The sequence below is a fragment of the Sus scrofa genome, chromosome 2 (genome assembly GCF_000003025.6).
Source record: "Sus scrofa isolate TJ Tabasco breed Duroc chromosome 2, Sscrofa11.1, whole genome shotgun sequence".
NCBI classification, from domain to species: Eukaryota; Metazoa; Chordata; class Mammalia; order Artiodactyla; family Suidae; genus Sus; species Sus scrofa.
The window spans coordinates 65073546-65096452 of record NC_010444.4 but is presented as its reverse complement, the minus strand read 5'-3'; the positions used below and the strand labels follow the sequence as shown (position 1 = coordinate 65096452).

The window sequence follows — 22907 nt, the reverse complement described above, 5'->3', positions numbered from 1 at the left end:
CTCTGGCCCCCCTTCCTTCCCTCCCTCCCTCCTCCCCGCCGCCCGCCTTCCTCCCTCCCACCCCCACGCGCCCGCTTTTAAGGTGGAGCCCGGGCCCCCCGCCCGCCCCCTTTACCCTGCGCTCTCGCTCACTCCGGCTCGCTCCGGCCCCCCCCTTACAACTCCCGCGCGCTTTTTAAGGAGGCGCCGCGGAGTTGGCGCCGGGGCGGGGGCGGGGGAAAGCGGCGAGCGGGGGAGGGGGAGGGGAGCGCCGAGGGGGGGGAGGGGAGAGGGGGCGGGCGGGGCGGGCGGGCGGTGCTCGGCCGCCCTCCAGCCATTGGGCGCGGGACCCAGACGTCCCCGGCGCCCAGCCCCCCTCTCCACGCCTCCCCGGCGCGCTCCGCTCTCGGGACCGCACTTACCGGGAACTCGCCGCCCGCGGGCCGGGCCACCGCGCTCGCCCCGCGCCGCGGGAACCCTTGGACCACCGCCACCCCCGCGCCCCTTGGGCGCGCTTGGCCCCCTCGGAGGATGCGGGGAGGGGGGCGCGCACCGTCTCCCCCACCCCATGCCCCCCCTGTAAGGGCCGCCCCCGCGGCCGCCGGGCTGGCCAGCCCGTTTCTCTCTAGAACGCCCGCCCTTTCGGCCTCCGGTAGGACGCCGGGGGTGGGGTGGGGTGGAGTGGGGTGGCGCGTCTCAGAATGTGGGGACCCCCAATCTGGGGTCAGAGGACAGTTTGACGCCCCCTTCTCCTCCGAGGCGAGGGGAGTGGCGGAATTCCAGCTAAACCAGGTTTTACCAGGACTTCAGGCCAGGTGCTGATCAGCCTGGACGCTGGAGTCCGAAATTCCCTTTCCAACCCCCTGGGGATGTGTGGGTGGGTGACCAAAGTCGGGAACACCAGGGACACTTTTTTTTAAACAAAACTTTATTGATAATAGTTTTCAAATATGTTTACAACAGCACACTGTTCAAGAGGAAGTTGCGTCCTTCGCAGCACACAGGTTGAATCGACCCCGCGCCCACCCGGGGCCCCACCCCAGGCCTGAGAACTCCTCCTGGGATGGGGAGAAATTATGAGACAAACATGGGGATGAATGGGGTGGCACTCGACTTTTCTATTAAGAGGAAAAAAAAAAAACCCACAAATGGGGGGGGTTGAGAACGGGTGATTGACAGCTGACAGCTAAGCAGAGGAAGAGTGCCCAGGATGGGGGAGGGGGCGGAGGCTGCTGGGTGAAAAAAACAGGCAGTCCCTCCCCAGCAATCCCGGCCTTGAACCAGGGACCATCAGGGGGATTGCGGGGGGGCGGGGGGGGTTGCCTTCCTAACTGAAAGGAGGCTGGACAGTAACATCTAGCTGAGAATAAAAGTAAGGAGTTTGGGGAAATGTTACTGAGAGGAAAGACCCTGGGCTTGGGGCTCCCCCTCTATCTTTTCAGGGACAACTCCTCTTTGGCAGGGAGAGGGGCAGCTGCTTTGTCTGGGTCCCGAAGCCCAAGGGTGAAGCAGGTCTGTTGGGGTACAAGGGGCTTCCTAAAGGGCCTGAGACCGGTCCAGGCTTGACAGGGGAGCAGGGGGGTGGGATTAGCAGCTTGGGGAAGAGGTTGGAACCCCAGCTTCTTCCTTTACAAAGTCAGTCTGCTTCCCAGCTTTGTTAAAATGGATTTGGGGCAGAGGGGCATGGGAAGGGGTGGGAGAGGAAGGAGGGAGGGAGGCATTGGTGGAACTTAAATAAGATTGTAAATTGTTTTTTTTTTTTTAAATTCTAGCAAGCAGCCCATTGAACACTAAAATGTCTCCTTCCCTGACAGGACTGCTCTCATTCATTTGCCCTTAGAGAGTGGTGTTTGTAGTTTGGGGGGGTGGCACTAGAGTTACATTTGGGCCCCTCTTCCCACACCCTGTCCCTGACACACCAGCAAGACCTGGTCTGACTGGAAGAACTGAGAAACTCATTTAAAACAGGCAGAAGTGGGCTGGGGTGCGGGGCCGTGGGGGAGGAGGAAGGCAAAAGTGAGGGGGGGGAAGGATGGCAAAAGGGGTGAGGGGGAGCAGCTGGTGTTTCTGTTCCTCCAAATATCTGGGCTCCCTGCTCCCCCTACCCTGGAGGGGGGGGTGGGGGCAGGATGAAATTAGATGCAAGGAACTCTGGGGCCCTCTGGCTGTTCAATCCAATCCTCCCACCCCACCCCCCCATCAAAAAAAAAAAAAAAAAAAAAAGGAAAGAAAACCCTTGGGGGCACAGGCACACCCCTAAAACTCAGAAAACTCCTTGCCACACTTCTCATTGATGGAGACTCGGATCTCTTCTTCCTCATAGTCATCAAAGTTACTCGTGTCCCCAGGGCCTTTAAACTTTGGTATGAAGGGAGCTTCCACCTGGAGAGGGGTCAAGAACCACACAGACCTCAGCAGTCAATGTAACCCTCCCTAACAACAATAAATGCGAATGGGCTAACATTCGTGAAATAACTTACTCTGACCCAGGCCTCAGCTTATTAGCATTAGGGTGTGGACTCACCTTAACAAACCCAAGAATCTTATTATAGCCAACTTACCCATGGGGAAATTACTTTCCAGAGAAGGGAGTCTCCTGCCCAAGGTCAACGAGTAGCCAAGTGACCCCACGATTCTGTTTCTAGACCCTCTTTGTGCTAAGCTTCCTTATCTAGATTGACCCAGAGCCCACAGCCTATTTTCAAATTCCCCTTCCCTTTTCATTTCACCATTGGCAACACTCTCTGGCTCTTGGCCTCCCCCCCAAATCCCTCAGTGAGCCTGGGGAGGGGTGTGGGGAGCCCCACCTTCCTCTGGTAGATGGCAATCCAGTCAGTCGTGGCAAACCACTTGTGGTTCTTGATGTCATTGACTCCGTTCTTAAGGTTCCCAAAGCGTTTGGTGAGGTCCACCTGCAGGAGGTTCCGAAGCAGATCCTTCAGGTCGGAGCTGAAGTGGGACGGGAACCGCACCTGGAGACAGGTTGGGAAACTGGTCAGGGGCTTGGGGAGCCCAGAGCACTGTCTGCACCATCCAGAAGTCTTATTGGTTGAACGACCCCACACCGGAGTGTGTGTCAAAATCCTATTAAAACAGCTGGTTGGGGAGTTCTTGTCATGGCTCTGTGGTTAATGAACCCGACTAGGAACCATGAGGATGTGGGTTCCATCCCTGGCCTCGCTCAGCAGGTTAAGGATCCAGTGTTGCCATGAGCTGTGATGTAGGTTGCAGACATAGCTCAGATCCCGCATTGCTGTGGCTGTGTTGTAGGCTGGCAGCTGCAGCTCTGATTCGACCCCTAGCCTGAGAACCTCCATAGCTGAGGGTGCAGCCCTAAAAAGCAAAACAAACAAACAGACAAACAAAACCAAAACAAAACTGCTGGTTGGGCCCACTGGAGTTTCTGCTCAGGTCTGGGTGGAGCCTGAAAATCTTTATTTCTAGCTAGTTCCTTTGTCATGCTGATACTGCTGGAGAGGGGACAACTTTGACAACTGCTGCTCTGAGGTAAGAGCTATGAGGTTCCCATTTTATTTGATTTGGCTACACCTGTGGCATTCGGAAATTCCAGGGACTGAACCCAAGCCACAGCAGTGACCTGAGCAGCAGGAGTGACACCTTTGGATCCTTAACCCACCAAACCACCAGGGAACTCCAAGGTTTCTTCTTTTTTTCCTCTTTTTGCCTTTTCTAGGGCTGCTTCCCGTGGCATATGGAGGTTCCCAGGCTAGGGGTCTAATCAGAGCTGTAGCCACCAGCCTACGCCAGATCCACAGCAATGTGGGATCCGAGCAAGGCCAGGGATTGAACCCACAACCTCATGGTTCCTAGTCGGACTCATTAACCACCGCGCCACGTCGGGAACTCCTCTTTTTCTTTTTTTACGGCTGCACCTGAGGCATATGGAAATTCCCAGGCTAAGGGATGAACTGGAGATGCAGGAGTTCCTGTTGTGGCTTAGCAGTAACTCACCCCACTAGTATTCATGAGGATGTGGGTCAATCCCTGGCCTCACTCAGTGGGTTAAGGATCCGGTGTTGCCCTGAGCTGTGGTGTAGGTTGCAGACATGGCTCAGTTCTGGTGTTGCTATGACCGTGGCATAGGCTGGCAGCTGCAGCTCCAGTTCTGATTCAGTGCTAGCTGGGTATTTCCATATGCTGCAGGTGTGGCCCTAAAAAGAAAAAAAAATTGGGAGCTGCAGCTGCTGGCCTAGGCCACAACCATCGCCACAGCAACACTGGATCCGAGCTGCATCTGCGACCTACACAGCAGCTCACAGCAACACCAGATCCTCAACCTGAGCAAGGCCGGGGATTTAACCTGCATCCTCATGGACACTATGTTGGGATCCTAACCCACTGAGCCACAGCAGGAGGTTTCCATTTCAGAGAAGAGTAAACTAAGGCTTGGATGGAGTAAACAGCTTGCCCAAGGTCACACAGAGGAACAAGACAAGGTGGTCCATCTTGGATCTGCTGGACTCCAGAACTTGCATTCTCAGCCAGTGCTTCCTAAGGCAGCTCTGCTGGGGTCTGGGGACTTCTGAAATATTCATGATTCTGAAAGAAATAATTATTTTTCTTTCTTTCTTTCTTTTTTTTTTAGGGCCACACCTGCGGCATATGGACGTTCCCAGGCTAGGGGTCTAATTGGAGCTACAGCTGCCAGCCTATGCCACAGCCACAGCAATGCTGGATCGGTACCGCGTCTGCCACCTACACCACAGCTCACGTCAATGCCAGATCCTTAACCCACTGAACAAGGCCAGGGATTGAACCCGCAACCACATGGTTCCTAGTCAGATTTGTTTCTGCTGCGCCACGACAGGAACTCCAGAAATAATTATTTTTCTATTTCTCTCTCTCTCTGCATAGCTAAGGCTCTTCCATTCCTTAAGGCCCAGTTCAACTCTTCCAGAAACTTTCCCCAAATGCTTTGTGCCTCTAACCTTGTATGCAAGCAATCACTGAATTTACGGCCACAAGAACCAACTTCCAGTATTGCTCTGCCTCTTATATGCTGTGTGACCTTGGCTACGGCCCTTAACCTCTCTGGGCCTGTGCCTGCCTCTTTGGCATGGGGCAGATATCCCAGGGTTGCATGAGGGAGATAATCCTGCTGAGGGTGCGTGGGAACCATAAAACGTTACAAAGAAAGGAGTTGTGCTCAGCTTCTCCTCTCCCCCATTGAAACTTTCTATGGCTTTTTTTTTTTTATTCCCCCCCTACTCTGGGCCATTTTCTTGGTAACTTCTATTCTGCCTGATGGCAGACACCTCATCATTCCCTTTTTCAGTGACCCTACTTGACAGATGGGGATTCTCTCAACCTGAGAGGCCCATGGCTAGTTCTCCAGTTCTGAGATGATTAAGATGAGACTCAGAGAAGCAAAGCCATTGGCCTGGGGTTTCACAGCTGATGAATGGCAAAGCTGGAACTTAACAGTCAGGCCAACCCGCCCAGGCTGAGCTGCCAGCTACTCCATTTCCTGGGCCAGATGAAGGGATGGCTGGTCCTTCTGGTGAAGGTGAGGTGGGCAAGCAGAGGGCAGAGGTAGGGTTCCTCTGCCTCTCTCCAGCTGCTGCTGCCATGTGATCTCAAACCAGACATGTCTGCTCTCTGCACCTCAGCTTCCTCACTCCCTCGGAGTGCTGGGGTACGACGAACCCAGGAGGTGCATGGGGGCAGCTGGCACTTAATGCATCCTGGGCTCTAACAGTTGTGCCATCCCTCACCCATGTGCTCCGAAAAAGTCTGTATTTGGGAAAGGAGGTGGGGGGGTGGGATAGCACCTGGGAACTGAATGTACTTGCCTTTTTTTGTGTGTGTCTTTTTAGGACTGCACTTATGGCATATGCTAGTTCCCAGGCTAGGGGCTGAATTGGAGCTACACTGCTGGCCTATGCCACAGCAACATTGGATCTGAGCCACATGTGGACCTACACCAAAGCTCAGAGCAATGCCAGATCCTTAACCCACTGAGCGAGGCCAGGGATCCAACCTGCATCCTCATGGATACTAGTCAGGTTCATTAACTGCTGAGCCATGACAGGAACTTCTGTACTCGATTTTCTGCTGAGAAGTTTGTGAAAACTCACCCTAAGGACGACCAGACTAGACTAGAGGCGAGAAGAGCCTCATGTTGAGCCAGGCAGGAGTTTGGGTGAGGCTGAGGGTTTTGGATACCTGTGGGATTTTGGCACTGTGGGTCCTAGAATCAGCCACCAAGGCTGTGTGAAGTGGTGGCTTTAGTTAGTGTGGCAAGTGGTGTGCCTGGTATCACCCCCTGGCCGGGCTTAATGAACCTCTAGATTGTTGTGACAATGCATAGGGCTCCATGGAGAGCAGGATGGGTGGGCAAGGGGTCTGTCTGGGGGCCAAGCCCCTGAATCCAGGCCTCACCTTCCCGGAGACAATCTTCTCGTAGATCTGGATGGGCTGGTCAGCGAAGAAGGGCGGGTAGCCAGCGGCCATCTCATAGATGAGAACCCCCAGGGCCCACCAGTCCACAGCTTTGTTGTAGCCCTGGAGTGAGGGGGGTGTGCAGGTGAGGGGAGAAGGGTGAAGCGGGGGCGCTGGCGGAGCCGGTCTCAGGGTGGTGGGAGGGGTAGGGAAGCGCCTACTTTACTCAGGATGATCTCAGGGGCCAGGTACTCGGGTGTCCCACACAAAGTCCAGGTGCGGCCTTTCACACGTTTGGCAAAACCGAAGTCTGTCACCTGTGGGCACAAGAACAGGCAGTTGGTGGGGAGGCAGGGAGGATTCACGCCACAGTCACCTGGGGCTGCCCCTCCCCTGGCCCAGTGGGCACCTGAATGTAGCCCTGCTGGTCGATGAGAAGGTTCTCCGGCTTCAGGTCCCGGTAGATGAGATCAAGCGAGTGCAGGTACTCGAAGGTCAGGACAATCTGGGCCGCGTAGAAGCGGGCATGGGGCTCACTGATGGGGACAAGAGGGGAGAGGATGGGTGGGTGAGGGTGGACACAGCAGCAGGACCTCCTGCAAATGGTCCAGCAAGTGAGCCTGGAGAGGTGCCTCCAGCCTAGCTATCAAAAATGCATCAGTATTAAAAAAAAAAAAAAAAAAAAAAAAAAAAAAAAAAAAAAGAGTTCCCATCGCAGCACAGGGGAAATGAATCTGATTAGGAACCATGAAGTTGCGGGTTCAATCCCTGGCCTTGTTCAGTGGGTTAAGGATCTGGCGTTGCTGTGAGCTGTGGTGTAGGTTGCAGACCCGGCTCGGATCCTGTGTTGCTGTGGCTATGGTGTAGGTGGCAGCTATAGCTCTGATTTGACCCCTCGTCTGGGACCCTCCATATGTTGCGGCCCTAAAAAGCGGAAAAAAAAAAAAAAAAAAAAAAAAAGACCATCAGCAGGATTTCCCATTATGGCTCAGCGTGTTAAGATCCTGACTAGTATCCATGAGGATGTAAGTTCAATCTCTGGCCTCACTTACTGGGTTAAGGATCTGGTGTTGCCACAAGCTGCGGTGGAGGTTGCAGATGTGGCTCAGATCTGGCGTTGCTGTGGCTATGGGGCAGGCAGGCAGCTATAGCTCTGATTCGATTCCTAGCCTGGGAACTTCCATATGCCTTGAGTGCAGCCCTAAACAGAAAAACACAAAAAGCAAAAACAAAAACAAAACCACACACACACAAAAACCCAAAATGCATCAGCAGAGCAGCCTTATTCACATATAGCTCTAAAATGGAAACAGCCCAAATGTCCATCCACAGAGAAATGGAATCCCAGATTTCGAAAGCTTCATACAATGGAATCCTACCCAACACCACCTCCAGGACAAACGATGAATATACCCAATGGTGTGGCTGGATCTCAAAGTGATTATGGAAGGCATGAGAAGAAAGGACAGAAGAATGTGAACTGTGTGATTCCATTTATATTGAGTCCAGACTTGGACCAAACACATTTACGGTGCTTACAGCCAGAAAGGACATTTGCCTTTGTTGGGGCAGCGATTTGCCAAGAAAAGTATTTGAGGGAATTTCTTGGGGTAGTGGTTACATAAGTGCATGTAGCTGTCAAAACTCACGGGACAGATCATTGAAAACCTGTGCATTTTCTTGTGTGTAAAGTGAGTATCTGTATAAAGAAATACAATGAGGAGTTCCCGCTGTGGCTCAGCAGTAACGAATCTGACTAGTAACAAATCTGAGTAGTATCTGTGAGGATGCAGGTTCGATCCCTGGCCTCACTCAGTGGGTTAAGGATCCAGTGTTGTTGTGACCTGTGGCGTAGGTCGCAGACGTGGCTCGGATCTGGTGGTGTTGTGGGTGGTGGCTATGGCTCCAATTGGACCCCTAGCCTGGGAATTTCCATATGCTTCAGGTGTGGACCTAAAAAACAAACAAACAAACAAACAAAAAAGAAATAAAATGAAACGACAGGATAAATTTAAAAACAATATAAACTCGCCCACTCACATGGAGACACCTAAGTCACTATGCTTGTTTTATTTCGTGGTAGTTGAGACATCAGAGATTCCTCAGCTCAGGGAGAGGCAAGAACCCATAGGAACCTGGAGAGGCCACTTCCATAGATGACGCCCATGGACAGCCCCAGGCCCAGTGTGGCAGGGGGTGGCTGGCTCACCTGAACCTCCCGATCCTCCGCAGGTGTGAGAACATCTCCCCACCAGGCACATATTCCATGACCATGTATAAATTTGAGTTGTCCTGCGGGAAGCAGCAGCTGATCAGAGCCCCATTCCCCAAGCCATGGGCCCCATCTGAAGGCCTGCCACCCTGATCTGGCGGATGTTCAGAAATAAAATGACAACAATCTTGGCTCCCACGAGAAGCACGTACTAAGTGCTGGGCGCTGTGCTCACTGATTACCTGTCTCATTTCCTCCCCGCCCCCTTTTTTTTGGCTGTGTCTACGGGCATGCAGAAGTTCCCAGGCCAGGAACCAAACCCGTGCCCCAGCAGTGATGACACTGGATCCTTAACCTGCTGAGCCACCAGAGAACTCCTGTCTCATTTCCTACTGCCTGGAAGAAAGAAGGGATTGCCAGTATCCTGCTTATTGGGGCTAAAAGTAATAAGGGCTGGCTAGAGGTACATAAGGGACCTGGCCAGCATGCCCGGGCTGCAGAGAGAACCCTGTAGTGGTTCATGTCTGTGACTATCTTCGGCGAGGCTCTTGGGGCCACAGTTTTATCATCTGTCAAATGGGACCAGGATGGACTACAGAATTTCTGGGCACCCCCTCTCCACAATAAAAGTATGAAGCCCCTTGTTAAAAAATTAATTATGAATCTCAAGACAGTGGCAGCAGTGCCTTAAACTAAGTGTGGGGTCTTCATGACTGCTGGGGTGAGTGACCTAAGCTGAGTGACCTTTCCAGCTCTTGCAGTCACCACTTACGTCAGCACCCCAGATGGCTCACACAGGGCTTGGGCGATTTGATGATGTGCTTGGAACTGTCATGGCAACCCCACCATGTAGAAACTGCTATGATCCCCATTTTACAGATGAAGAAACAAAGGCTCAGGGGCATTCCTCGCCAGGGTCACACGGCCAGGAAGTACATGGATTTGAACCTAGGCTGAGTGGCACATTTTATGGCCGTGTGTCAGGTTCTTCCTGTAAATGGAGTGATGAGTTTGAGGAATGTTACTGAGGTTGGGTGACTTGCCCAAGGTTATCAAGCTAGAAGTTGTCAGGCCTGGTTGAACTTGGGTCTGTCAGAGCCCTAAGCTGACTTGACCCCTAACCCTGGGTCTCCTTCTCCCCCATCAGTGGGCCTGCCTTCTTGGGCAGCTACTGGTTGTTGCTGGCCCAGCCTCAGTTCTGGGAACCGAGAGGCTGCACCACCCACAGTGGCCCTGGGTGGCGGCCGCTGGGACCTCACCTTGAAGGAGAACTCGAGTTTGACAAGGAACGGGAAGTTGACTGCTTGCAGGATGCGCTTTTCATTCAGGGTGTGCTCAATCTGTTTCAGCTTCACCACCTGTGGTGGGAGGAGGGGAGGGTGGAGAGGAAGGGGTGTGAGAGGGTCTTCGTCTTCCCTGCTGCCCCAAAACAGGGGTGCCAGGGCTGGGCCCCTGCCTTCATCCAGAATCATTTGAGTGCCTGGGGCCTGTCAAGCCCTGGGCTGGGAGCCTGTCCCACATGGCATGCAGTTCAGAGCAAGAACACATTCAGTCACCAGGTCACAGGGGTCAGAGCTGTGGTGGGGGAAGCTCAGGGCCTGTGGATGCCCAGGTAAGGTGCCCAGTGAAGTCTGTGGGAAGGGGGGGCATCAGAGAAGGCTTCCTGGAGGAAAGGGCAGCTGAGCTGAAACTGGACAGGCAGGAGGAACACTCAAGGGGTGGAGGGATTAGAAATACCTTTCCTGCATCTAGAGCACCCCCCCACCCCCCACCACATCCACCTAAAACCTGGGGTAGTTCCTCCTTGGCCTCAGCTGTCCCCAGGAGGTGCCTCACACGCTGTGACAGGAGCCTGGAGGGGTACGCCCCGAGAGCATGCTAGTTTGGATGCAGAGAGAGTAAGTGACTTGCCCAAGGTCAAGTGTAGCTAGTCAGTGTCAGGCCCGCCTGTCACAAGCAGGCAGCCTAGCCCTTTGGTCAGCGCTAAACCACTGCACTGGGGCTTTCTTCTGCTTTGCTCACAGCTGCAGCCTTTGGGTCTACACTTGCACTGTCCAGTAGAGTCCACACTAGCCACTCGTCTGCTGAAATGTGGCTGGCTGAAACGTGGAACTGAGTTTAAAATTTGAAGTGTCTAAAATTTAAAAACTGATACTCAGTGCAGGCACCAGACAACTTTCAAGCCTGTTTGGAACAATTTGGGCTGTGTAAGTCTGTTTTTTGGTTTTTTTTTTTTTGTCTTTTTTGCCATTTCTTGGGCCGTTCCCACGGCAGATGGAGGTTCCCAGGCTAGGGGTCGAATCGGAGCTGCAGCAGCCCAGTCTATGCCAGAGCCACAGCAACACGGGATCTGAGCCGCGTCTGCGACCTACACCACAGCTCACGGCAATGCTGGATCCTTAACCCACTGAGCAAGGCCAGGGATCGAACCCGCAACCTCATGGTTCCTAGTTGGATTTGTTAACGACTGAGCCACGATGGGAACTCCCTGTGTGAGTCTGCTTTTTCAACTTCTCCACTTTTTCTTGTCTTTCCAGTGAAAATTAACATCTGAATGGAGACATAAGTGTAAAATACACACTGGATTTATAAGACTTAGTGTGGAAGAAAAATGTAAGACATCTCATGAATGATATTTCTACACTAGTTACATTAGCTGAAATGATAATATTGTAGACATACTGACTTAATTACAACACGTGGTTAAAATGAATTCTACCTGTTTTTTTAAAAAAAATTTTAATTAGGATTCTAGAAAACTTATTTACTTTATTTATTTTTGGCTGTGCTGGTGGTGTGCAGAAGTTCCCAGGCCAGGGATCGAATCTGCACCACCATAGCAACTCAAGCCACAACAGCGACAATGCCAGATTCTTAACCCGCTGAGCCACCAGGAAACTCCTAGAAAATCTAAAACCGTATGTGGCTTGTGTGATATTTCTCCTGGATGGTGCTGCTCTAGAGCAGTGCCTGGCAAAAAGCAGGGTCTCAAAAATATTTACAGAAAGAAGGTCTGTGTAAACATCACTTCCTCCTGACTTCCTCCATACAGGCGAGGTGTCTGACCCCAGGTCTAATGCCTAAATTTGCATCAGTGGCTACCCAGGAGGGGAAGCTTCCTGAAGGAGCGTGGTACCCTTTCCTGCCCTTGGATTTGGCACATTTTGGAGGTTCAGGAAATAGCTGGTGAGCAGATGGGTGGGAAGAGCGCTGCAGGTGGTGGGAACAGCCCAGGCAAAGCCCTAGTGGGTCGGACCAGGGCCTTGTGGCAGGGCTGGGCTCACCTTCTGTTTGTCGAGGATCTTCATGGCAAAGTGGTTCCCAGTCTCCTTGTGCTTCACCAGCATCACCCGCCCGAAGGAGCCCGTGCCGAGGGTCTTGATTCGTTCAAATTGATCCAAATGGGCTGTATTCTGTGGGCGGAGGGGTCTGGGGGGGTCAGAGAACAACCCCTCCCACCCTCAACCTACCCTGCAGCCTGAAATTTGGGGCATCCCTTGTGCCACCAGCAGAGGGGGCCCTGGGGACCAGGTGGAGTCAGGAGGGTGAGGACAGGGGGCGGAAAAACAAGATGGCAGAGGGCGCATTCCTTAAGGCTGGTGGCAGGGGCCAGATCCGGCCCTGGCCTGGGGCCCAGGAGCTGCTGGCAGCTGCCTGGGGGGCAGGGGCCGCCAGTTGGAAGAGGGTGGTGGGTGGGGGAGCCTGGCAGTGGGTGATCAGGTGCCTTTGCCCAGGAGCCTCCGTGGGCATCTCAGGAGTGAATGAGGGCAGGTCTGGAGCCCTCCTTAGGGCCCTAGAAATCCCAGTCATGCCAGGGATGCAGTTGGGTATCAAGGGGCCATCATGTCAGCCCTCCCAGGGGGCTTACCTGAGCAGGATTTTCCCATTTTTTAAGAAAATCTTCTTTGGCTTTGGCTAAGAACTCTTTCACTGAAAGGAAGAAAGGTGAGAGAGAGAGACCCCATCTTGTTAGTGTGGGTCCGGGCTAGTCCTGGGGAGGCGCTGCTTTGTGGAAAGTGGGGTGCAATTGTCTCAACCCAGAGCTTGACCTTCTTCCAGTGCCTTCCGGTGCCCTGGCTGAAACTGAGGGTAACTTGGGGCGGGCGGGCGGCGGGGGCCCTGATCTGGGCTGGGGCCTGGGTCCTCTATACTACAGAGAGCTGGGATCCAGCCTCAATTCTGTCCAAAACGGAAGACAGGGTGACTCGAGGGGTCACTCTCAGGGGGACAGAGAGCGGCGCCCAGGCCAGCCCACCCCCACTTGCCCCAGTTCTGACTGACATTCCACGGCCAGGGACGACGCCAGCCGTGGTATTTATAGCCTCGGATTTGGCTGCTCCTCTGGCCCCTTCTCTGAGGAGGCCAGGCCTGGGGTGGAGGCCTCTGGGGCTCGGGTAGCAGGCACCCTTGGGGGGGGGTTCAGCTGTTGCCTTGGCCCCCAGCTGGCCCCATTCTCGCCTTTGCCAACAGAGGGGCCCTCATTCCAGAGCTGGTTCAAGGGAAGCCTCGCCTGATGCCCACCCCCTACAGGCCCCTCTGCACCCCAAGGCAAACATCACCATTCAGCTAGCATTGAAGACATCTTGGCGGACCCTGGGCTTGCTGCTTTGTGTCCACTGACTCATTTGGTTCACTTGCCAACTTTCCTTTTAGCCATTCTCCCCATTTATCACCCTAGTAAACTGAGACCTGAAAGAGGCATTCCGGCCAATGCAGAGGTGGCCTGACAAAGTAGTTAAGGCCAGGACTCTGGGATAAGATCAAGTTCAGATCCTGGCCTAGTCCCCGATGAGCTGTGTGGCCTTAGGCAAATGACCTCACTTCTGGGCCTCAGTTTTCCTCTGTAAAATGGGAATGATAACACTAATGACCTGGCAGGGTGGTTATGAGGACTGAATGAGTTAATTTTGGCAAAGGGGGTTCGGATGGTGGCCAGCACAGAGTTAGTGCCATATAAATGTCAGCCATTCAGATGCAAGCTATCTTTTTTTTTTTTTTTTTTTCCTTTTTAGGTCTGTACCCACAGAAGTATGGAAGTTCCAGGCTAGGGATTGAATTGGAGCCGCAGCTGCGGGCCTACACCATGGCTACAGCAATGCCAGATCTGAGACGCATCTGCAACCTGCACCGAAGCTTGTGGTAACACCAAATGTTAACCCACTGAGTGGGGCCAGGGATCAAACTGGCATCCTCATGGATACTAGTCTGGTTCTTAACCTGTTGAGCCACAATAGGAACTCCCAGATGCGAACAATTATATATAGGATGGATAAACAACAAGGTGCTAGTGTAGAGCACAGGGAACTATATTCAATATCCTGTGATAAACCATAATGCAAAAGAATATGAAAAAGTATGTATACGTTTAATTGAACCACTGCTGTACAGCAGAAATTAACACGTTGTAAATGAACTATACTTCAAGAGCATTTTCAAAAACTTAGCTATTAATTTTAAGTATTTCTTTTTTTGTCTTTTTAGGGTGGCAGCATATGGAGATTCCCAGGCTAGGGGTCCAATTGGAGCTGTAGCCGCTGGCCTATGCCAGAGCCACAGCAACTCGGGATCTGAGCCACGTCTGCGACCTACACCACAGCTCACGGAAATGCTGGATCCTTGAACCAATGAGTGAGGCCAGGGATCGAACCTGCATCCTCATGGATGCTAGTTGGGTTCGTTAACCACTGAGCCACGGTGGGGACTCCTCTTTTAAGTTTTTTTTTTTTTTTGCTTTTTAGGGCTGCACCCTTGGCATATGGAGGTTCCTAGGCTAGGGGTCAAATCAGAGCTACAGCTGCCAGCCTATACCACAGCTGCAACTACACAGGATCTGAGCCATGTCTGTGACCTAAATCACAGCTCACAGCAACGCCAGATCCTTAACCCACTGAGTGAGGCCAGGGATCGAACCCGCAACCTCATGGTTCCTAGTTGGATTCGTTTCCACTGCGCCACAAAAGGAACTCCTTAAGTATTTTTTGAATGGAGGCATAAAATCCAGGCCAAACATTGAGGGCTCACATCTTAAATGTGCAGTCTGAAGGATTCTCAGGTTAGGGACTTGCCCTTGTAACCACCACCTGGGGTCAGGCATGCTGTTACTCAGGGACCCTCCCTGTGTGCCATCTCTGTGCTTAGTGCTTCTATGCTTCACTCCTACCCTGATGGCTCAGAGCTATTACTCTCATTGGATAGATGAGAAGACTGGTCTCAGATCACTTCCTGGACCCCTCTGCCCACGAGATTAACTGCTTGGCTTCTGACTGGTCCCAGGTTACCAGGGTGGCCCATGGACGGAGCTGTCCTCAACCCTGATGTTCTGGGGAAGTTACCATCCTGAGGAATCCTGCACACTTGTACTTTGACCTTGCCTGTCACCTATATGCAGTGCCAGGAATCCCACCCAGCCTTGTGGGTAGCCACCTCTCCACTGTCCCCAACGCTCCCCCTCAGCATTGAAGGAGAAGAACCTTCCCTGAGGCTCCAAGGGTGGCAGATGGAGGAGAGACTGTTGGTCAGGAAAGCCCTACAAAGAATGACTGGGCAGAGTCAAGAAATGGCCAAGAGTCCTAGGCTGGTGCCTGAGTGGGCCACCAACTGTCTTAAGACCTCTCTGAGCTTGGGGACTACACCACCACATCCAGTGCTTTTGCCAGTAGAATCCTTTTTTTTTTTTTTGGCCATACTTGTGGCATGTGGAAGTTCCTGGGCCCAGGACTGAACCTGCACCACAGCTGCAACCTGAGCCTCTGCAGTGGCAATGCTGGATCTTTAACGCCACAAGGCACCATTTTTTTGGACACACAACAACTTCCTTGGAAAACGCCAAACATCCACGTTGAATTCTGGATGAAGGTGGGAGTGAACGTCCCTCTTGGGACCCTACTGTCACCTGCCCTCGGAGGCAGAGAGGGGTGGGTTTGGTAGGAATCCAGGAGGAAGCCTGGTCCTGCTTCCCCTTCTGCTTCCAGCTGTCCCTGAGTACAGCCGCATCCTGCTTCACTCCGCACCCCCCACCCCAGACCTGGTGTGTCTGTGCCTCTGTTGCTGGTACCCCACTAAGAGGCTCTACAGGGTGCCTTGACCCTAAACACCCCTGGTCTGGCCTTTCAAAGTATGGAAAGGCCCAGGCTGTGTTCTCTCTGGTGCCATCAGCTTTCCAGATCTGGGGATGGGGCACAGGGTGTGGCAGTACCCGGAAAGTGGGCAGATAAAGAGGGATAATGATGGGGGAACCCCAGCCCAGAGCCCCCATACTCACCTCTGCTTCCTGCCCCTCCCAGCAGAGGGTACAGTGGGAGGGGGGTGGTGGAATGGGATGGGGTGATCTGGGGCCCATCTGCTCCTGGCCAGGGAGGCTCAGGGTGCTGGCTGTGGCTTAGGTGCCCAGAGGGTATGGCGCAGGTAGCTCAGGAAACGGACAATCAGGTGGCCCCAGAGAAGCAGCTGCAGCCACAGCTGGAAGGTGGTCTCCGAGTCCTCCCAACTGCAGCTTCTGCCTGACCCCAGATCCATCCCAGGACTGCCCTGAGCTCTCCCTGGAACCTTCCCTTTGCAGGGAAACCAGGAATACGCAGAGCCTCTGAGCTGGCTTCCTCAGGAGAGCCTCGGGGGACAGGGGAGGAGGAGCTGGTTGCCAGGGAAGCATTTAAAGGTACCTGCTCCCGGCTGGCCAAGGTTTGTAAAGGCCCTCCTTGGCAGGAGGCGGTGGGAAGATCCTCCTGAGGGTGTCCCTCCTGGCTGGCCTGCCTGCTCTGGGGGCGGGGTGCTACAGCTGACTTCCTGTTCCAGGGACTTCGCTGTTTCCAGGCTGCCAGGCCCTGCTGTTCCCAGGGGGTGCTGGTCTACCCAGAGGATGGCACCCAATGTGCCCAGGGCAGTGCCCACTGGGCAGAGGGGAAGGAGTTAAAGCTCAGGTCCAGGGAAGCAGCCAGGGCCTCCCTGGGGGCCAAAGAGGCCCCAGAGCTCCGTTAATTAGCTGAAAGAGCAGCTGGAGAGAGAGGCAGGGGTGGGAAGGGGGGCGATGAGAGCCACCCTATCTCCTCCCTCAAGGGCTCTTTGAACCTGGAGCCCCCAAATTCTGCCACTTCCAGGGAGAAATTCTGGCTTTGTCTTGCTCTGGTGCAGGGGCGGAGAGGGGAATGGCATCCTGGGATGTCCTTGGCCTCTGTCAAACCTTGCCCTGTGCTTGGCTTTGCTCTCAGCCATGAAAGTCCAAACCGGAAACGAAACGTTAAACCCAAGGGTGGGGGAGGGGGAGGCAGCCTTGACCATCTTCCTCCTTCTTTCCAGATCCCCAAAGAAGTGGAGGGTCGGTGGCAGCTTCTCCCAAGAGTGCCCAGCACCCGTGGCCACTGCTGACAACAGGAAGTAGCAGAGAAGGGAAACCCAGCCTTCTGCTGGCTTTGGACTGCCCATGTCTCCCACAGAAGGGGTGCCAACCTCCACCCCAGCCCGGATTTGATTTGGGCTCTCAGAGAGAACGTCTCCCAAAAAGCCAGGGCCCCAGCTAGAGCCAGGAGCCCAGCCTCAGACCCCTCAGATAACAATCTCAGGACCCTCTGCTCCCCAAAACCTGGTTGACGGGGGAGGAATTTACCCCAGGGTGAATTCTGGTGCAGCTCTGGGCTGGACCGTGCCCTAATCTCAGCTGGACCCCAACACTGGACTGGGCCAACCTCCAGTCCGATGGACCCCCATTCTGTACTGGACCATTGTCCATTACGAACCAGACTCTTATCACTGAGCGGACCAAACCCCATTCTGAGCTGAACCATGACACTGAGCTGGACCACCCTACTGCCTGGGTGTAAACTGGACCCCCACTCCAGTAGATCATCCCCTCTTGTCTGAACTGAACCACCCATCCCCCCTACTCTCCCCCAAGCACCCCAGCCCAGAGTTGTTACTAAAGGAGGATTTCCAGGGCCAGCCAAGGGTCCACAGACTTCCTCTCTATCTGTTCCCTAAATCCTACTGCTATCCTTCCCTGACTTGAGGGTCAGAGAGTGCTTGAGAAGTTGCTATAGCAACAGGGCTCAGCCTCACCATCCTTGGGGTTGGAAGCCATCACTCAGTCTTCCTCACAGGGCACCAGGACAACTACGGTGGCTGGGAAGGCTCATGAGACCTGCTGCACCAGCTTGGCTGCCCATTACCCAGACCCCTGCCTGTAGGGGGGGCCAGGGAGTTTTGGGGTGGTGGCAGGAAGAGAGACCCACCCTGGGGGCCAGTGGGTGAAGTGGAGGGCCAGAAAAGAACCCTCAAGCTTCTCTAAGCTCAGCTGGGCTAAAGGAAAAACTGCCTTGGCAGGACCCTCTTGGGCATCCATACAACTGCCAATGCACGATGGTGTTTGGCCCTCTCAGACTTCTGTAGGATGTTAGAGGGCCACAATTCTTCCCATTCATGGACCTCTTAGGGGCAGTTCACACTCTCAGAGCCTGGATCTGTCCCTGGAGCCTGGGGGGCTGGTGGTGTCTAGAGGGCTCCCCCCTTACCAGCTCTGTCCCTTCTCCCATGGGCCAGCTCTAAGGGGTGCCTCTGGCTAAGGCGGCCTAGGCATGAGCCCCACTTGGCTGCCTGTCTCCAGGGCCTCGTGGGGCCACTGCCCTCTCTCAATTCTTCCAGTTTGCTCAGGGCCCAGGGCTTGGTCTTGTTTTCTCTGCTCTCTTAGCATCTCACCCACACCCCAGCTGACGACTCTGGCATCTTTGGGTACAGATTTCTCCCACCCCACCCCACCCCAGGGCTTGTACTAGCCTTGGGAGGAGGCCAGTGCTGTCCTGCCCTAGCATGGAGCTGCTGGCATAGGGGGCTACAGGATGCCCAACGTACCTACTGAGGTTTCGGCATTTTCCCTTCTCCAGTCAGACTGGTGTCTGGCAGATGAAATTCAGGTGCCCCCTGCAGGCTGGCCTGGCTACTACCCTCGCCCCCACCCCATCCTAGTTATATGAGGGCAGATTTTGTCTAACTCCATCCTCTCAGAATCAGAACTTCACACCAAAGAGGGGCTTCCTTCCTCATCTTATTTCCTTCTCTGAGAGCCCCTGCAAGACTCTGGAAGGAAGTACAGCTTAGGGTGTTTCCCCAAGTGTGACATAGGTCCCTTTGGCAGGGCATGAGATGATTTTAGGGATGTTTTACTTTGCTTTTAATGCATATCGGAGAGACTATAACTAGCATAGCAATCCCATGATTTCCTTTATACTACTGCTCAGGACAGATCAAGATTTATATCTGAACAAAAATGAGTCAAATTTTTTATTTTAAGTTAACAAAATAGAAGTGGATATAGCAAAAAATCAGGAAGGCAGGTGGGAGAATGTTTGAGTTAGGACATCCCAGGGTCCAGGAAGTTGGCTGGTAGGTGGAACTGGATGAGAATCCTGCCTCTGTGGCATCACCTATGTCAAACTCAGAGAACACGTGTAGAAAATTCGGATGACAGCCCATTATGAAAACCACTTGAGGAGTTCCCGTTGTGGCGCAGTGGTTAACGAATCCGACTAGGAACCATGAGGTTGTGGGTTCGGTCCCTGCCCTTGCTCAGTGGGTTAACGATCTGGCGTTGCCATGAGCTGTGGTGTAGGTTGCAGACGCAGCTCGGATCCCGTGTTGCTGTGGCTCTGGCGTAGGCCAGTGGCTACAGCTCCGATTTGACCCCCAGCCTGGGAACCTCCATATGCCGCGGGAGGGGCCCAAAGAAATAGCAAAAAGACAAAAAAAAAAAAAAAAAAAAAAAAAAAAAAAGAAAGAAAACCACTTGAGCAGACAGATCTATGGAGACCACATAGCCTGGCACATCCTAGATGCCCAATAAATAGTGGCTCTACTTCATCTTGATATTCCAGTCCTGAGTGATCTGAGGGAATTAGCGCTTCCTTCCAGAGCCTCTGATCTGTTTCTTGGGGATCCTTTTCCCTGTGCGGCTTTCCCCCCACCCCTACCCCCACCCCCGGCCCCACTGTATGTGTCTGATATGCCTTGAGAGTTTTCAGGACTATGTCATCTCCCCAACTTTCAACTGAGCCTCTGAAATACACAGCTGCCTGCCTCCACCTTCCACCTCCCAGCCAGCCTCACCTGCTGGGGGCCTGGCTCCTCCCCCTCTGCTTAGTCCCCTCCAAGCACAGGCCCAGACCTTTTTTGGTCACTACCCACCTGCTCCTCTGTCATCAAGCGCTCAGCTACAGGCACTTGCCTCCCCGTTCCCCGCCCCTCGGTGACTTGTCAGGCCTCTCCATGGTTGCTCAGTGACTCTAAAATTTGGCCATTTGAATCCGGATGGGAAGCAAGTTCCCTGGCTTTCATGCCTGGGTCTTTCTGGGAGGGAGCCTTCGGGGAACTCGGACGCTGCGGGTTGAGACCAGTAAATGGGAAGGACCTATGTGGATGTGGCCTCCCTTTTAAGCTCTGACTATTTCTGGGTAACTGGAAGGGGATCCTAGCTGAGGTCCAGCTTTATGCCTGGAGTGATGACAATTTAAGAGCTGGAGGAACTGAGGAAGGGGCTCAAGGCCATTTCTGAAGGCATTTCCAGATACCAAAATCTCTTTCCCTGGCTGGCTGGAAAAGGCCACTATTTGGGGGCTGAGGGAGAAATAGGCTCTTCTCTGGTTGAACCCTGGGAATGATCAGAATCTATTTGTCCCTTGGCAGAGAGGCATTAGATGTCACCCACTACTCCTCCCAATTGCCATCCCTTGAGTCCTCTTTCTCACCATTCCAGCTCAAGCTGAAGGAGGCTTGTTAAAGCCAGACACTCTTCATCCCAAGCCCGGAGCGGGTCAAGAAGCCTGGGGGACTGGGTGAATGACGAAGCCTCAGTTGTGAAACAACCATTTATTGAGGGGCCCTCTGAGGAGCCTAGAGCCTTCCAGAGATGGGAAGGGGCTCTCTGCTGACACCTCCACCCCCCAACCCAGGAAAAACGACGCAATGAATTTTCCAGCAAGATCAGCTCAAACTTGGCTTTGGAAGCACTGAAGCAGTTCTCTAGGTTCATAAACAGTCTGCTACCCCAGCCAGGGACAGACGCTTGCTTGGAGGAGGGAGCACAAGCAGAGGAGCAGAGTGACAGAGAGTATCAGGATGAGAGAGGGGCAGAGAGACCCAGAAAGATCCTGTCCCCCATGTCAAGTGACACAGAAGGGAAAAACAATTCTGGAGGTGGCCCTGAGAAATGCTCAAGGAAGGCAAAGTGGGGTTGGAGGGGGCTGTGATAAGGTGAAGAGGGGAAGGGCAGGAGAAAGATGGCGGGGGCTGGAGGGGGGAGGGGTGTGGTCACCAAGTGGCCAAGGTCCCTGCAGGGTGGAGGCAGACCCCACAGCACTCCCAGACTGGCAGAAGAGGTGAGTGTGGAAGAGGTGAGTGAAGAAGTGGGGGGAGATTTAGAATCTGTGCAGAGGTACCAGGAAAGAAGAGAGTGGGGTAGTGACAGGGCCCCATGTGGGGCCTCAGCGGTTATACGTGCCATGGTTGGCAGTGACAGCTGGGGGGGAGCACGGTCTTTGCACAGGGGGACGGTCTTTGGCAAGGGGGCTCCTACGGGGTCTTCTGCGGGCCTTGGGCCCCAACCTTGGACAGACAGGGGGAAGGGTTCGCTGTAGGGTAAACAGAGAGAAATGGGGGGGATAAGGGGAGGGGCCAAGCGGTGATGGACAGGGAGGGGGCTGGCAGCGCGGGGCCGCGATCGGGGTCACGGCCCGGGCACTCACCGCTCTCCTGCTCGCTGCCCTTCTTGGCGGCGGCGGCGTTGCCCATCGCGGCGGCGGCGGCCGGGGCCGGTCCCGGAGCTGCGGCGCGGCGGGTGCTGGAGGCGGCCCGCGGCCCCGGAGCGCGCTGGGCGGCGGCGGCGGCGGCGGCCCCTGGGGTTGGCTGCGCTGGCTGCGGCGCCGCGACCCCCGCCCAGCCCCTGCTTCCCGCGTCTCTCCGCGCCCGCCCGCCCGGGAACCTCAGCCCAAGTCCGCTGCTGCTGCTGTCCGTGACGCCCCCGCAGCCTGCCGCTCATTGGTCTAGGCCTCCCTGACTGACGGCGCTACGCCGCAGTCCATTGGTCCTCCGCAAACCTCCCGTGCTGCCATAGGATCCCGGCCCCTGACACGCCCCTAGAACGCCCGGCCACTCGCGCGCTTCTGAGGCCTCAGCCGGGCGGGCCGACGCGTCTGATTGGTCCAGCCTCCCGACAGGCTCTGGGGCCCGCCCAGCGAGGCAGTCAATTGGCCAAGGCTGGCTGTCCGGCAAACCCTCGGCCGAACGTTCAGTGTCAATCCCGAGGTGAGAGGGCGGGGCGGAGGCTCAGCCCGCCGCCCGGACCTGACGGGCGGGGCGGCAGGCTGAGCCTCGACCCACCGGGTGGGGGGGCGCGGAGGCTCATCCTGTTGCCTGGACCCGCCGGGCGGGGCGGCCGAGGCTGGCGGGCGGCCGCGCAGCGCTCGGAGCCCCAGGCGGCGGTCCAGGCGGGCGCTCGCCCAGCCCCGTATTCGCCGCAGTCCCCCGCCCCCGCTCAGTGCGGCAGCGGCTGCCGGCCAGCCGAGGTTGGCGCCGCGCCCCCCCCACCCCACCCCGCAACCCCGGCGCAGCCGCTGTCCACCTGCCAGCGGGGGAGGAGAGCAGCAGGCGCCGCGGGTCATAGGTCGCCCGGCCGCCGGCCGTCGTCATTCATAAGGCCTGGCGCAGGATAGCTGCAGGCCCCGGGGCCAGGCTGCGGTCCTCTTGGGTCTCTCTCAGCCACAGCCTGAGCTTCTGGAGGATGCTGGGCTGCAGGAGCAAGGGGATGTTGGGAGGGGGCGCTCACTAGCCATCCTTTTTTACTGGGTCCCCAACTTGGGCTCATGGCAGTGGTGAGCTAGCGCTCATTAAATACGTTATTTCGTACCACACTCCTATCACGTAGGCACTATGATCATCACTCCCATTTTACAGATGAGGAATGGGGCACAGCCAAGATGGGGATTCCCTCTGTCTAGGCAATGCAAAAGGAACGGCCCCTCCTGGAGCAGAGTAGCAAAATTGCCCCTTCCTTAGGGTGCCCTTTTAATATACTGAGGACAGTTTCCCACTGCCACATTTCTGACATTCAGGGCCGGACCAGTCTATGCTGGCGTGGGAGTGAGGAGTGGTCCTGTAGGGTGTTTAGCAGCATCCCCAGTCTGCCACCTGGATGTCAGTAGAACCTTCCTCTCCTCCACCAGCTGTGACAACAAAAGCCACCTCTAGACACTGTTCAGTGTGTCCTGGGGGGCAAAACTGCCCCCAGTTGAGAACCACTGATGTAGAGGAAGGCCCAAACGGGGTGACACAAGGGGCA

General features: G+C 54.8%; 1 protein-coding gene across 2 annotated transcripts; it reads right to left on the bottom strand.

The window, feature by feature from the left end:
• PRKACA (protein kinase cAMP-activated catalytic subunit alpha) lies at positions 889-21577 on the bottom strand. 2 transcript variants are annotated; one of them, XM_003123353.4, is made up of 10 exons: positions 21316-21577; positions 12462-12523; positions 11878-12006; positions 9853-9951; positions 8591-8673; positions 6791-6917; positions 6603-6698; positions 6382-6504; positions 2787-2951; positions 889-2361 (listed from the first exon to the last, which is right to left on the bottom strand). In XM_003123353.4, exons 1-10 carry the CDS (start codon positions 21359-21361, stop codon positions 2236-2238), a joined length of 1056 nt encoding a protein of 351 aa, XP_003123401.1. In that variant the 5' UTR covers positions 21362-21577; the 3' UTR covers positions 889-2235. The 2 variants fall into 2 exon arrangements, with proteins under 2 accessions (XP_003123401.1, XP_003354151.1); XM_003354103.4 differs by lacking the exon at positions 21316-21577 and adding an exon at positions 17642-17678.